Here is a 15,946-nt window from a genome sequence, read left to right as displayed (position 1 = left end):
AGATCTGAGGTGGAAACTCTGAATAGCCTTCCTAGTGGGAACAAACGTGTAAGAGTTCAGAGCCTTCTTCTGAATTTCGATATGATGATGATCGATGAACATGCCAAATAAACAGGGTAGAATTTGGCTGTCATTTGTAAATTTTAAAATGGCGATGGTAAAGATATTATCTAGGAGGGTTTTTCTCCTGTCCTCAATAGATCTGTATAGTACCAAACCAAGGCAGTTTTTCTTCTTCTAAATTAATAAGAGTCTACTCTTAATTTTTTCCATTGACTATTCTTGCTAACACAGGAAAGGTGGAATAGCCTTCATTTTTGGAAAGCACCATTACTTCAGGAAGCTAGGTAGACATCAGTGAAGCTCAAGTGTCATCTTGCAAGGGGTTGGAAAGCAGGCGCACAATTACCTAAAAGCTGCCCAGAGGGAAGGCAGCAAAGGCACGGTGAGAAGAAAGGGGAAGTGCTAACATCAAAGCTATAATTTCATGCAGAGTCCCCATTCAACCTCCAGCTTCGAAGGGTGGAGCAGTGTATGATAACGAAGCATAGTTCTTGTCCCAGAGAACATGCGGCCTTAAACGTAAAACCAGGAGATCTGGATGTCTGTAATAATGGCAGGTTAGAAAGGGTAGATGATAGACCATATTTTTTCAAATATTTCCATGTTATTGATGATTCTTCACAACTTTAGGGTAATTTTTCTTGCTTATGCGTTTGTTTTCAGGTGGACGAGGAGTATGAAAATCCTCACTCGGTGGATCGTATCCCAGTTGGAAAATTGCCTCATCTTTGGGGCCAATCATTGTATGTCCTTAGCTGCCTATTAGCAGAGGTAATTGTTTCTTGTTTAGTAGGTGAACTTGTGTTTCATTTTGTTTTGAGGTGGCTTGGGCTTTAAGTACAATTTGGTTGGCAGGTAGGGGATAATGTGTTTTCCAGTAGAAGCATGTACATGAACCATGGAGGGGTGTCTCCGAGCTTTTAGGAGGGTTTTTTTGGAGTGTATATATATATAGATATGCAGCTTTCCAGCCACTCGTCCCCAAGCCTATAGCGTTGCATGGGGTTGTTGTGACCCAAGTGCAGGACCCAGCACTTGGCCTTGTGGAACCTCATACAATCAGCCTGGGCCCATCGATCCAGCCTGTCCAGATCCCTCTGCAGAGCCTTCCTACCCTCGAGCAGATCAACACTCCTGCCCAACTTGGTGTCATCTGCAAACTTACTGAGAGTGCACTTGATGCCCTTGTCCAGATCATTGATAAAGGTATTAAACAAGACCAGCCCCAAAACTGAGCCCTGGGGGACTCTGCTTGTGACTGGCCGCCAACTGGATTTTGCTCCATTCACCACGACTCTCTGGTCTTGGCTGTCCAGCCAGTTTTTAACCCAGCGAAGAGTGCACCTGTCTGAGCCACGAGTCGCCAGCTTCTCGAGGAGAATGCTGTGGGAGACAGTGTCGAAGGCTTTACTAAAGTCCAGGTAGACAACATCCACAGCCTTTCCCTCATCCACTGGGCGGGTCACCTGGTCATAGAAGGAGATCAGGTTGGTCAAGCAGGACCTGCCTTTCATGAACCCGTGCTGGCTGGGCCTGATCCCTTGGTTGTCCTGCACGTGCCCTGTGAGCGCCCTCAAGATGAACTCCGTAATCTTCCCCGGCACCGCGGTCAGGCTGACAGGCCTGTAGTTCCTCAGATCCTCCTTCCGGCCTTTCTTGTAGATGGGCGTCACGTTGGCAAGCCTCCAGTCATCTGGGACCTCCCCTGTTATACCAGGACCGTTGATAAATGATGGAGAGTGGCTTGGCAAGCTCCTCTGCCAGCTCCCTCAGCACCCTTGGGTGGATGCCATCAGGCCCTATAGACTTGTGAGTGTCCAGGTGGCACAGCAGGTCGTTAACTGTTTCCTCCTGGATCACGGGGAGTTTATTTTGCTCTCCGTCCTTGTCTTCCAGCTCAGGGAGCTGAATACCTTGAGGATACCTGGTGTGGCTATTAAAGACTGAGGCAAAGAAGGCATTAAGTACCTCAGCCTTCTCCTCATCCTTCATGACGATGTTCTCTCCCGCATCCAGTAAAGGATGGAGATTGTCCTTGGCTTTCTTTTTGTTGTTAATGTATTTGTAAAAACATTTTTTGTTAACCCTTACGACCGTGGCCAGGTTGAGCTCTCACTGGGCTTTTGCCTTTCTAATTCTCTCCCTGCATGACCTAACGAGGTCCTTATACTCTTCTTCAGTTGCCTGCCCCTTCTTCCAAAGGTGATAAACTCTCCCTTTTTTCCTGAGTCCCAGCAAAAGCTCCTTGTTCAGCCAGGCCGGTCGTCTTCCCCACCAGCTCTTCTTACAGCACATGGGGACTGCCTGCTCCTGCGCCTTTAAGATTTCCTTCTTGAAGAAGGCCCAGCCTTCCTGGACCCCTTTGCCCTTCAGGACCGTCTCCCAAGGGACCCTCTCAACCAATGTCCTGAACAGGCCAAAGTCTGCCGTCCAGAAGTCCATGGTAGTGGTTTTTCTGACCCTCCTCCTTACGTGGCCAAGAATTGAAAATTCTATCATTTCATGGTCGCTAAGCCCAAGATGGCCTCCGACCTTCACTTCTCCCACCAAACCCTCTCTGTCTGTAAACAGCAGGTCAAGCAGGGCACCTCCCCTGGTAGGCTCCCTTACCAGCCATGTCAGGAAGTTATCTTCCACACACTCCAGGAACCTCCAGGACTGTTTCCTCTCGGCTGTGTTATATTTCCAGCAGACATCTGATAAGTTGAAGTCCCCGACAAGAACAAGGGCTTGCGACTGTGAGACTTCTCCCAGTTGCTTGTAGAACGCTTTGTCGGCTTCTTCATCCTGGTTGGGTGGTCTATAACAGACACCCAGCAGCATATCCACCTTGTTAGCCTTCCCCCTCATCCTTATGCATAAGCACTCAACCTTGTCGTCACAATCATTGAGCTCTATACAATCAAAACACTCCCTAACATACAGAGCCACCCCACCGCCTCTCCTTCCTTGCCTATCCCTCCTGAAGAGCTTATAGCCATCCATCGCAGCACTCCAGTCATGCAAGTCATCCCACCATGTTTCTGTGATGGCGACTACGTCATAGCTGTCCTGCTTGTGTCAGTCATAACCATTTTCTTGTTGTTTCTAAAAATATTTCAGCTACTGTTTTTATTGAATGTACTACTTAGTGGACGAGATAGATAAACCAAGCTTTAAGTCCTGCTTTCCTGATAAAATATGAAAATTGGTTAAGATTTCTTCTAGATGTCATCAGAAGCCTTTTACTTAATTTTTGTTTGTTTCCTTTCTTTTTTCTTTCTCTTGCATTTATTCTAGGGATTTCTTGCTGCGGGTGAAATTGATCCTTTAAACAGGAGATTTTCCACTGGATTTAAACCTGATGTTGTGGTACAAGGTGAGGGAGTTTTTCAAACATTCTGGGTGAATTGAATCATGGTGATGGCAAAGACCCTATGTACAGCAGAGAATAAAGACATGTTTAAAAAGAAATGTGGATTTTTGCATGGGACGTGGATGCTTTGATGATACTGTGAGAAGGAGAAAGGTGTTGTTTGCCTAGCTGCCTTTTTCCAGGAGGGAAGATCATGTTTTATGATTTTTTTTAAAAAAATACGTGTTAAAATTTTAAGACTTGTCAGGGACTGGAGAGTGGCAAACTTCATCTTGTAGTGAAAAGGAAAGTCTTGGGGGATTCTAGCAAGAAAGAGCAGGACTGACAGGAGACAGGTCAGTTTAGTTAGGTTTCTGTGCAGCCTCTTTTTGGAAGAACCAGGGAGCAATCAGTGGGGAAGATCTCTGTACACAGAGGTGAGGCAGCCAGACTTAACGGCTGTCTTTTGGCTGATGCAGGGAATCGCTTCTTTAGACAATGCAGGAACAGCCAAACCCAGAAAATTAAACAGAGGGCAAACACCAGCCAATCAGGGCTTAAAGGCTTTTCAAGGACTTTAGCACTCTGAAATAGCAACCAGCTTGTTTATCAGGAGAAGCCTTCATCAATGATACTGTGAGCTGGGCAGGTGCTTGTTTACCCCCTGTTGGTGTCTCATGGGGGTGGCATTTTGTTATTCTGAAGTGCTTAATTTCTAGTAGAAATAGAAGTGCTTGCTTATTTTTAGCATTCTTTGACAAGTATTTATAATGCAATGAAGAATTCTGAATTATTAGTCCCAAACCAATAAGCCAGCTAACATGGGCAAAACCTCAAGCAGGACAAGGGGTGGGATCAGGGCCTGGATTGTAAATTCCTCTGATTTTGGGACTTTTTTTTTTTCCCTACCTCAGCCATTTTATGGCCTCTGTAACATTGATTGCTATGCAAGTAACAGCACCTGTTCCCCATTGACTTGCCTGTTTTGTTATAGTGTGCTGTATTAAAACAACAAAGATTTTCAAGTCATGTTTCCTCTTATTTTATGGGGGAAAAGCCCTACTTGCTGAAAGAGACTGCATGATCCAAACTAGTGGTACTGAAAGAAATTAGAATAAACTGATAAAGCCCCAAAGAACCTGGTCTAACCTCAGAGCTGACTCTGCTTTGAGCAAGAGGTTGGAGTAGAGACCTAGTTAGTACCCTTCCAATTTGAATTACCATGTGATCCAAAGTGGACAAGAATGGCAAGACATGTTGAGAAGCGGAGAGCCAAAATCTGTCTGCTGCCTTCCTGCAATCCCTTTTCGATCTCACGGGCTCGTAAATTAAGAAAGAAGTAAGGCCTTTGTGCCTTTTTAGTCAACTAAATACAGTAGTTGAGAGGTGACAGTAGAAACATTCAGTTAAAAAGAGTAGAACATTGGTTCTTACTAGCGTTTTTGTTTTCTGTTATGCAGTAACTGTTTTGGCAGAATCTAATCAAATTAAGAATCTCTTGCAAGACCATGGAATCAATGTTCAGAGCATTGCTGATATCCATCCGCTCAGAGTGCAGCCAGCTCGCATCCTGAGTAATCTCTACACCATGCTGGGTAGGTATTTTGGAAGCCTCTTTCTACTGCTGTGCAATGTACTTTTTAAGGGTGGTGTTTTGTTTTTTGTTTTTCTTCCTTCACACTGTCTCAATTTCTTTGATTTAATGTCTTTTGTTTCAACCAATTTCTTTGATTTAAAAAAAAAAGCATTTGTGCAAAGAAGCTTAACAAAATTAGAACTTCTGTCTTAAATAAGGGACTCCAACAGAGAAAAAAAAATTGCCTCATTAGAAAAGGTGGCCAAAATACAAGTTTCCCTGTGCTCTTGCAGTTAGGCAAGAACTGTCTCTTTTTTGGTCCTGCGTGAGCTACTTCCACAGAGAAACTGGCTTTAGAAAAAATGCCTGGGAAAACACAGAAAAAAGTCAAATTTTTTTCCTTTCAGAAGTCAGAGTACTTCTGTTTTAAGTCTGGAAATGGAACAGTGTGGTTGCCATTCTACCAGCAGACAGCTTGGGAAGTTTTCTGCTCCAAATCAGGGAAGCAGTGCGGCTGTTAGAGCATCTTTGGGCTGTCAGGTTCTTGCTAATGTTCCTTCCAACCCTGAGCTGAGTTGAGCTGCTGAAGCTCTCTATCTTTGTTACAAACTCAGAAGCCTTTAGGGCTTTTCTAAACACAGGACTTTAAATACATTCCAGTTCCTCAGCTGTGGCTCTAGAGGCCTGTTTTCCCCAGAGCCTGGCAGTTGGATTAAATACATGTCTCAAAACTCCTCCTGGTTCTAGTTAAGTTGAAAATCTTTTGGTAACTGTCTCTTTTGCTAATCCTTGCTGGAATGAATGGGGTCTTGGTGGAGAAGTTGTTACATGTATTCCTAATTGAACTTAGTTTTATTACTTCAAGCATGCCAGCAACTTATGACTCAGAATTGTGGATGTTACTACAAAGTAAAATTGGGGTGGGGTGAATCAGCACTGGTAGATTCCTTTGCAGCATGGACAAGGGGAGCCATATCGTGTTTCTCCGTCAGTCTGGAGCATGCTGCCATAGCAATTTGGTTACAGATAACGCTGAGGGAGAGTATGAGGCTGTTCATGGGGTGGGTTTTGGGGTCTTGTTGTGGTGGTGGTTTTTGTTGGGTTTTTTTTGTTCTAACAGGAAGTTTTTTGGGAGCATCCAAAGTAATGGGGCCTTCAAATAACTCTTAGAAAGTGTGCCCTTTACATGGAGAAGGGAAATTGCATGTGCTGCTTTTGGGAAAGAATTTGTCTCTGTATCACAAAGAACTTTTAACAAATGAAACATTTGCAGGGCTTTGCTGAAGCTTACATTTATTTCATAATAGTTCATGATAGCTTTCTTTCACTAGTGGGGATGAGTAGGATGATTTGACACATTCGTGTAGTGTTTTTAACAGTAACTTCTTTGGGATGTTCACAGTGGTATTTTTTCAGGCACATGGTTGTTTGGCTCATATTCCTTGTCAGATTCAAGTCAGCTCCTGGCTGCTGGAGTGAAGGGTGCAGTGTGATCATTTGCTAATAAGCTCTACTGAGAAAAGTGGGGCTTATTAACCTGATGAATGAAAATCTTTGAATTTGGATGTGCTTTGTATTTGGATTTAGCCTTCTGTGGGCAAGAATTTTTAAGGTTCTACAGTGGAAGCACTGCAATTTCTGTTGCATGTTGATGGCCTTGTTTTTGAAAGGTCATACCTCCTGTCCTTAGTGGAGAAGCTTTGGGTGCTGAGCAGTGACTATAGTTAAAAGACCCAATTCTATGGTCAGTGAAGCCAAAATTTTTATTTTAATCAGGACTTGGAAGAACTCTAGCTATTATATTGGTGGTTGCTACAAAATGCACTAGTCTGTAGCATCTCACTGTTATCTGGCTTCTGCCTGCTGATATGAATGAAGTAGATCTCCTTGTCTAAAATGGTTGTTGTGGAAAACCACCCAGGAAATGTTAGGTAAGACTTTTTCTTTCTCTTTTCTTTATAGGCCGGAACAAGAGCATGAAATTAAGTGGACGGCCACACCGACACATTGGAGTGTTAGGCACCTCCAAGCTGTACGTGATAAGAAATCAAATATTTGCTTTTACCCCTCAGGTGAGTGTGTATGGCTGACAGGGAAATCACTGCTTGCTTAATGGCTAATCATTAGTTAAGTGCTTTGCTTTTACATGCTGTCACACTACTTTAGGTAGAGCAGGGCTGATAAAGCAGATGTGCTTGGCTCTCTGGGTTTTTTAAGAGTGTTGGGTGATCAGCATGGTTGGAGTGCTGATAAATCTCTCTTCTGTCATATGGAGTCTGGCTTCTTTGGCTTCTGGGTTAGGAGAGCACAGCAAATCAATAGTACAAAGTTGTTACTGATCTCTGCCCAAACCAACATTCTGGCTAATGAAATAGTTTCTCCAGAAATAGGTCACTTAATATATCTTTCTACTGATTGCTTTGATGGAAAATTTAGTTTTGCATAAGCGTGACCAGTACTATAACCCCCAAGAAACATAAGATGTGGTCTTTTCATTATAATGTTGAAAGGGTCAGTAGTGCTGAGAAAGGGATGTTCTGTCTTTGTTTTCTGTTTAGTGCTTTTCTCAATGTAGCTGGAAGTTTGGATTCTCCCAGAATTAATGGCTCTTATCGATGCATTTAATGAAATGTGACACACTCCTGTAGACTTATTCTAGCAGTTGGTAGTAGGAAGCCAAGGGGTCACCTACTCCAAACACATGCAACTGGAGCAGGATGGAGAATGTTCACACCCTCCTAAATAGATATTTGACTGATGTAGTCTTTAAATTCCAATGGAAGACATTCAGTGGACTCCATGGATGGCTTCTGCAGTGCTTCACGATGTCCAAACAACATCAGATTTACTGCAAGTAATGTGGCTCCCTTCCCATTCTTCCCCATGTCAATTGATCACAAGCAGCTTTGTAACAGATTGTTTATTTGTTGTGTTGTTCCCCCACACCAATTTTCACTTCGGCAAATTAGGGAAAAATTCCTTAGAGTCATGAATTTTTGCAAAATATCTCTTTGTCCACATTTTACTATATAAGAAGGACACAGTATTCCAGCTGAAATCTTGTCATGTATTAAGTATAGGCATTAATATATTCCAAAACGGCATTTATCTCTGCATCAGCAACACACTGACAGTTCCTGCTTATTCCGTGTTTGACTAAAACCTCTGTAATATTTTCCGTTGTACTTTGTAGCCAGACTCCCCCTGACTTTTTTTTCTTTTTTTTGCAGGGGTGGAATTAATGTTTAATTTCACTTTCCTGAGGTTAGCAGTTAACTCATCTGTGTTGATCTTGAGTAATGTCCACAAATTTTGTGGTTTTGTAGTTTGTATTTCATCCTGTTCTCTAATGAAAGCAATTGATTAGGTGTGGGGCAAAGGCTGACCCTATTTGGATGCTCTCTCATTCTGAAAAAATGGATAATAACTACCTTTTGAGAACAATTTTTCAAGCAGTTCTGCCTCCTCAGACGTTTTTTCTTCAGCTCACTAGTGTGAAAATTTGCAAAAGTTGAGAGATGTCAGTGACTTTCTTGTGCCTACCATCTAGTTGCTCCCAAAGAAGGAAATTGGACTGGTTTGCTGAGATTTGTTTTTGATGTGACTGCTTGGCTATCTTGCTTTATCATTTTGTAATTATCTTGGCAATCTCAAATTGGCTTTGTTTCCCTGTGCTTTCAGGCACTGAAATTGGTTTGACTGGTCTATGCTATCCTGGTTCTTCCTTTTTAAAGATGAGCAGTGTGTTTTCTTCTCTCTGGATTTCGGAGACTTACTCTTCCTGAATTATCAAAACTAATTGCGAGTGGCTCAGAGATTGTTTTGGCTGGTTTCTTAAGTTCTGTGAAGTAATATCTCTGGACTTTACCAGCTTGAATTTACGTGCTGTTTAACATTTTCTTCCCATACTCAGTCTAGACTCCTATTGCTTCCTTAAAAGTAGTATTATAGGTCATAATTCGCTGCTTTTCTTCTGTCAGTAAAACCAGCATCGAATGCTTCAACTTGTCTGTATCCTCTCTTCATACCTCCTTTCTTTCTTTATTAGCAGACCTACAGTATCTGTATTTTCCTATTACTGCCCATGCGTTTACAGGATGTTTTCTCCTTGACCATTATGTGTCTTACTAATTGATGTTTATTTTACATCCCAACCTCCTAACCTCCTTTTTCCACCCCTCCCCAAGGCTTATGTGTTTCCTTAACTTTTGTTGTGCCCGCTTTGATGTACTTTCCATTGTTTGCCCAGCTTTTTTGGTTTCCAGCTCCTAAAGTAGCCATAATAGTCTCTTACTGTGGTTCTTGGCTTTCCTCTGTAGTGGGAACAGCACACTTTACCATTGTACATTTAATGTACCTTTTTTGCACAGTAACTGCCAGCTTTTCTGTATTCTGCTTGACTTTCACATTGTTCCCAAGAGACATACAGTTACTAGTCCCCAGTGTGCACTTAAGCCTGTTTATTGGTTTTGTTGCTATTGTTAGCCTTTTCTTCCACATTTAGAGTACTTCTGTCTTCCAGATCATAGGTTACTGTAATTCATCATTGGGAAGATTCTACTTCATGGGTGTGATTGTCTTACTTTTTATTTGTATGGCTTACTTCTTTCACAGACAGCCTGCAAGTGTAAGAAAATGGACTCTGCACAAGTATGGATTTCTTTATCACAGTCACAGGCCTTGTTAGGTTAATTCATGCAGTCTGTGTTGTGGTCAGGAATAGCTCATACAGCTTTTGTGAATGATTTAAGGGAGGAAATGGAAAAAACTAAGGAGAGCACTGACAACTACTCATATGCCGTATTTCTCTGTTCTCTAGTTTACTGACCAGCATCACTTCTATCTGGCTCTAGACAATCAGATGATTGTAGAGATGCTCAAGACAGAGCTGGCTTACCTCACTTCTTGTTGGAGGATGACAGGGAGACCAACCCTGACATTTCCCATCACCCACACAATGCTTGGTAAACTTAATTTTCTCTGTTTCAAGCAGCGTAGATTACTACAGGGACCTAGGATGGAAGTCAGTTTGAGAGGAGACAGGTGGCATGACTGTTCTAACATTTGTGTTTTAACATCAAAAGTACAGTTTAACTTCTCAAGTGTATGCTGAATTTGGATGATATGGTAATATTTCATTTTGGTTTTACTCCCCCTTTATATCCTTGCATCTCCCAATCATCTCCATACTACTTCTGTCCAAAGAAATTAGATAGAAATCTCTTTGGAACTTGTCTTGAGTGGGTTGGGTTTTGTCTTGAGAAATCCCTTTAGAATTTGTCTCAGGGTTGTTTTTTGTTTGCTTGTTTGTTTGGGGTTTTTTGAATAAGCTAGTATTGATCGCAGTTGTGGGTTCTGTTTTAAATTTGTCTGATTTACTTTGTAGAGAACACCCAGTAATCCACTTTATTTGGACATGATAATTTAAGAATATGTTGGTAAGCTTCAACTCTTCCGCTATTCTTTTTTAGTTGATGATGGTACTGACATTCATCCAGCAGTTCTTGCCACCATAAGAAAATTAGAGGATGGTTATTTTGGAGGTGCAAGGTAATGTCAGAACTCCCAAAATGATTGTCTCTGTGATTTTTTTTTTTTTTTTAATTAAATCCTATACAAGACTCAGTTTTGAACTTGTGATAGTGCACAGACCTTGTACTAGAACTCTGCAGAGACAGAAGTTTCAGCTTTAGTTATTACGTGGCAATCAGATGGTAGCTGGACCTCAGATGCAATAGAAAAGATCTGTCTCCCAAAGGGTGTACCATCCCTGACCGCCGTTAAGGGATAAGGAAAAACGAATGTCAAACCTTCGAAAATAAAAAAACTTGGTCTTGGCTGGACTTCTGTTTTTAGGAGGTAATTGTCTTTCACAGTTATTGGACATGTTTTAAACATGAATTACATATAGTATTTGGAAGCTTATGTGCTCCATTCATCTACATATAAAAGCAATTTAATATGATGCCACAGTACCTCCCTATTCTCTTTCTGCTTGCCCTCTCTCAATCAGTATCTTCCTCTGACAATCAGATGTACTTTCTGTTTTTTAGCAGCACTGCAGTTCTGTGAAAAGATGCTGCTGTTCACGGGAACTTCTCAGCCCCAGTTTCTCATGCATTACCCTTGGAGTTTAGGTCTTTGTTCAGGGTCTCTTTTCATATAAACATAGAGCACCCTGCATAATAAGGCTTTGAGTTAGGCCCGTAGGTGTTACCATAACACGGTTAAGTTCAATTAGTAGCTGGAACAGTAAGCACCCAGCTGGATCTGCAACTGTTATTTTGCATTTGTTTTCCTCAGTATCTGCTGCTTTGTAGTTACCAAAGGTGGATTTAACAGTAGATCTCATAAATTTTGGAGGAGTTGTTGAAAGCTCAGTGAGCATTAATCAGTATCAAAATGGTGGATGTTAATGCTCTTTGGCATGTGTTCCTGTTTGCAGGGTGAAGATAGGCAAGCTATCAGAATTTCTTACGACCTCTTTTCATACGTATCTGAGCTTCCTGGATCCAGACTGTGATGTAAAACTGTTTGATGACCCTAATGAAGGCCGTAATAGTCCTGACAGTGAATATGGAGGCTATCCAGCAGATTTCTGTGAAAAAGGTAGCGTTTTTTCACTTCAGATTTTTTCTCTGTCGAGTTCTATCAGCAGAGCCTCGGTTTACCTACAATGCAGAGTCTATTTTGTGTGCACTTGATAGTCATTCAGGTTTCTCATGCATCAGTCTGAGGACAGTACCTGCATGACTTAATTTGGAGAAGGAATTTTTGCATATTCCTCTTACATTTGTAGAGTGGCATTGACCAGTAACTGCTGCAATAAAGCTGAGTAATAGAATCATAGAATCACACACAGAATCATACAGAATCATTAAGGTTGGAAAAGACCTATAAGATCATCAAGTCCAACCATCAACCCAACACCACCATGCCCACTAAACCATGTCCCACAATGCCTCATCCACACGTTCCTGGAACACCTCCAGTGATGGTGACTCCATGACCTCCCTGGGCAGCATGTTCCAGTGCTTCACCACTCTCAGTAAAGACATTTTTCCTAATATCCATCCTGAACCTCCCCTGGTGCAACTTGAGGCCATTTCCTCTCGTTCTATCGCTAGTCACTTGGGAGAAGAGACCAGCACCCACCTCTCTGCAACCTCCTTTCAGGTAACTGTAGAGAGCGATAAGGTCTCCCCTCAGCTTCCTCTTCTCCAGACTGAACAACCCCAGCTCCCTCAGCCGCTCCTCATAAGACTTGTGCTCCAGACCCCTCACCAGCTTCGTCGCCCTTCTCTGGACACGCTCCAGCACCTCAATGTCCTTCTTGTAGTGAGGGGCCCAAAACTGAACACAGTACTCGAGGTGCGGCCTCACCAGCACCGAGTACAGGTGCACGATCACCTCCCTACTCCTGCTGGCTGGAGGTTGGAAAAGACTTAAGATCGTCAAGTCCGACTGTTAACTTAACACTGCGAAGTCCATTACTAAACCATGTCCCTAAGCGCCTCATCCACAAGTCTTTTAAAAACCTCCAGGGATGGTGACTAAACCACCTCCCTGGGCAGCCTGTTCCAATGTCTGACAACTCTTTCAGTGAATAATTTTTACCTAATATCCAATCTAAACCTCCCCTGATGCAACTTGCAGCCATTTCCTCTTGTCCTATCCCTTGTCACTTACGAGAAGAGACCCCTCACCAGCTTCGTCGCCCTTCTCTGGACACGCTCCAGCACCTCAATGTCCTTCTTGTAGTGAGGGGCCTAAAACTGAACACAGTATTCGAGGTGTGGCCTCACCAGCGCCAAGTACAGGGGCACGATCACTTCCCTACTCCTGCTGGCCACGCTCTTTTTGACACAGGCCAGGATACCATTGGCCTTCTTGGCCCCCTGGGCACACTGATGGCTCATACTCAGCTGGCTGTCAACCAGCACCCCCAGGTCCCTTTCCACCAGGCAGCTTTCCAGCCACTCGTCCCCAAGCCTGTAGCATTGCATGGGGTTGTTGTGACCCAAATGCAGGACCCGGCACTTGGTCTTGTTGAACCTCATTGAACAGTCGGCCTGGGCCCATCGATCCAGCCTGTCCAGATCCCTCTGCAGAGCCTTCCTACCCTCGAGCAGATCAACACTCCCACCCAACTTGGTGTCATCTGCAAACTTACTGAAGGCACTTGATGCCCTCGTCCAGATCATTGATAAATATATTAAACAAGACCAGCCCCAATACTGAGCCCTGGGGAACACCACCTGTGACCAGCCGCCAACTGGATTTCACTCCATTCGCCACAATTCTTTGGGCCTCGCCAACCAGCCAGTTTCTTACCCAGAGAGGAGTACAGCCGTCCAAGCCATGAGCAGCCAGTTTCTCCAAGAGAATGCTGTGGGAAAGTGTCAAAGGCTTTACTGAAGTCTAGGTGGACTATATCCACAGCTTTCCCTCATCCACTAAGCAGGTCACTTTGTCATAGAAGAAGATCAGGTTACTCAGGCAGGACTTGCCTTTCATAAACCCATGCTGACTGGGCCTGATTGCCTGGTTGTTCTGTACATGCCACGTGATGCACTCAAGATGGTCTGCTCCGTAATCTTCCCCGGCACCGAGGTCAGGCTGACAGGCCTGTAGTTCCCTGGAAAGTCTGAGTCTGAACAGTCAGCAGATGGGGGTTGTGTGGAAGAGGCTAGAGGAAGGAAGAGACTGTGAGGAGTCATTGACAAGAGCTTGTGTGAAAGAGATAGAATCATAGAATCTTTAGGTCAGAAAAGGCCTTTAAGGTCATTGAGTTCAGCCATGGTCTGTGGACTACCAGCAAGATAAAAACAGTTTTGCTTCCTTTCAAAGGGAAAACCAACTTCTTATTGTAACTGTTTTCAAAGTGTCAAAAACTGATTTTTTTTCTTTCCAATTTGTTTAGCTTAAAGTTCTCTTGCTTATGATATTCTTGCATTTTTGTGTGCCCTTCTATATAAGCAAGAAGAGAGTGGTGTGTTTGAAAAAGAAAGCACTGATAAATTATGATTTTACCTTTAATAAACCTTTTCTTTTATGTATGTCACACTAGAAAGCCAGGATGAGCTGGATCAGTATATAAATGATGTCCTGCAGAGTACAGCACTGAAGTCATACCTGCCTCCAACTTCAAAGACTGCGAATCAACCACCTGTGTTCAGTGCAAACCATTCCACAAAAGAGATACTGTCAATAATGGCCAAGACAAAGGGCTTGGAGGTTCCAGGTATTTCTTCCTATTATTTATTTAGTGATAATAATAGAAAACCTGTTTTGGGTGCTACAAGGGGTAAGTTCAAGTATTTCAAAATTCTGCCATTTAAAAAGAACTAGTGGCACAAGTATGTTGTAGTTATGAAGAAATAAGAATGAGTCTGAAGCTGTTACTGTTGTGTTCCTACAGTATCCCATGTCTTGGTGTATACATAAATAACCTGCTATGAAAGGTAATGTTTAATCAAAGTTAGTGTTATTGAAACCGCTACAGCTTCTCAGTTGGACAGAATTGTAGAATCTGAGTCAGTGAATTCATTTTTTTGTCTTTGTTTATACAAAGGCAGACAAAATGGACTTTCTTGTTTTAATAAAATTGTGGCAAAACAAAATGTTTCAATGCCAGAAAAACGTAAGTATGCACATGTACTTTCTAAATTTGTACGAACAAATGGAGTAGAGAGGGAGGACGTTATTCCTAATTACGCTACATTTCTAATAGACTGATTGGAGGATTTACACCAAAATAATGCTTTGACTGAATTTGTAAATAGATTCTAACATATGCATTGTTTTATATGTAGGAATGTAGTATTCAATGTCCTGGCTAAGGGAAGGCTTCCCTTAACTTCAGTGTAAATTAATAACTTCCAAGCTTTTTTGTTAGTCTTTTCTCCCACCTTTCATGTGCCCCATCATCTGATCCTCTATTGAATTCAACATACGAAGTTAACAGAGCATTAGCCTGCATTTAGCATTATCATTTTAATTATGGTATCTTAGCAGTTAGACCATTTGCTCCACATGATTCCTGTTAAAATGTTTAAAACACTTAGCAGGGCCGGGTCACTGGGCTGTAGGATTTCTGAGGCATGGGCTGTCATAAGAGGTATCACTTGAGCATGTAGTGCTGATCTCAGAAGCTCTTGGAGCAAGCCTGCAAGGAGATAAGGTTCAGAACATGAGCTTGTCTCCGAGTTCCATGCACAGCATCTCAGAAGCATTGCCTCTATATTTTGACTCGTGGAAGTATTTTGGTTGTTTTTACCTAGTATAGTTGCTTCATGTAGGTGCTTTTGACCTTGATGTTATTCAAGCAGACTTTTTTTTTCTTTTTTCTGGTGGCTTTGCTTTCCAGCTGTGTCTATGTCTCTTCCCACTAAAGTTCTGAACACGCACCGGAAGTCTCTGAATCTTGTTGATAATCCGCATTTCTTTGAGACAAAGGTAAGCTGTGGGAATTTTTATGCTGTTTGTGTTTTTAGGTTGCAATACTGTGGCCTTTCCTGTGTTTCCCAGCCAAACCCTATGCAAGTTCTCATTTTCCTTCACAGACAAGCCATGCTGCCCGAGGCACCGGGTAGCTGCTCCCTTGTTTTGGAATTTATTTTTTGGCTGGGTGAAGGTTTTTTGGTTAAATAGACATTATCAAGTGGAAAATTTTTAATTATGTATGCCAAACAGAAAATAATATAAAAGGTACTTATTTTTAAAGGCCAAAGGTTAAGTCATCATCTTTAGTTCTAACTGAACATACAAAGGGAAGGACAGGATGTTTATGGCCTTTAGAGTTGTTCTCCAATAAATGCTACTTACAGTAATGTCTGGGCAGGAGGGGAGAGTGTGAAAGGACAGGTGTCCTTAAGGCACCAGCCAAATCCCACTACAAGGCATGAAGATGGGCTTGTGTTGGGCACTTGTTTTGTCTTAGTATGTGTGACCACCTGTTGAGAATGGTTACA

General features: G+C 42.5%; 1 protein-coding gene across 2 annotated transcripts in view; it reads left to right on the top strand.

Moving 5' to 3' along the window:
* PHKA2 (phosphorylase kinase regulatory subunit alpha 2) overlaps window positions 1-15,946 on the top strand; it is a 52,494-nt gene that overhangs the window by 15,239 nt on the left and 21,309 nt on the right. For both annotated transcript variants that reach the window (XM_059816044.1, XM_059816037.1), the window contains exons 12-20: window positions 727-834; window positions 3,343-3,421; window positions 4,858-4,992; window positions 6,936-7,045; window positions 9,793-9,937; window positions 10,445-10,523; window positions 11,419-11,582; window positions 14,044-14,217; window positions 15,343-15,431. In XM_059816044.1, coding sequence (XP_059672027.1) covers window positions 727-834; window positions 3,343-3,421; window positions 4,858-4,992; window positions 6,936-7,045; window positions 9,793-9,937; window positions 10,445-10,523; window positions 11,419-11,582; window positions 14,044-14,217; window positions 15,343-15,431 — 1,083 coding nt within the window. The remainder of the gene's footprint in view (window positions 1-726; window positions 835-3,342; window positions 3,422-4,857; window positions 4,993-6,935; window positions 7,046-9,792; window positions 9,938-10,444; window positions 10,524-11,418; window positions 11,583-14,043; window positions 14,218-15,342; window positions 15,432-15,946) is intronic.

This window comes from Gavia stellata, chromosome 1 (assembly GCF_030936135.1).
Source record: "Gavia stellata isolate bGavSte3 chromosome 1, bGavSte3.hap2, whole genome shotgun sequence".
Lineage (NCBI taxonomy): Eukaryota > Metazoa > Chordata > Aves > Gaviiformes > Gaviidae > Gavia > Gavia stellata.
This window is presented reverse-complemented; position numbering and strand designations above follow the sequence as displayed.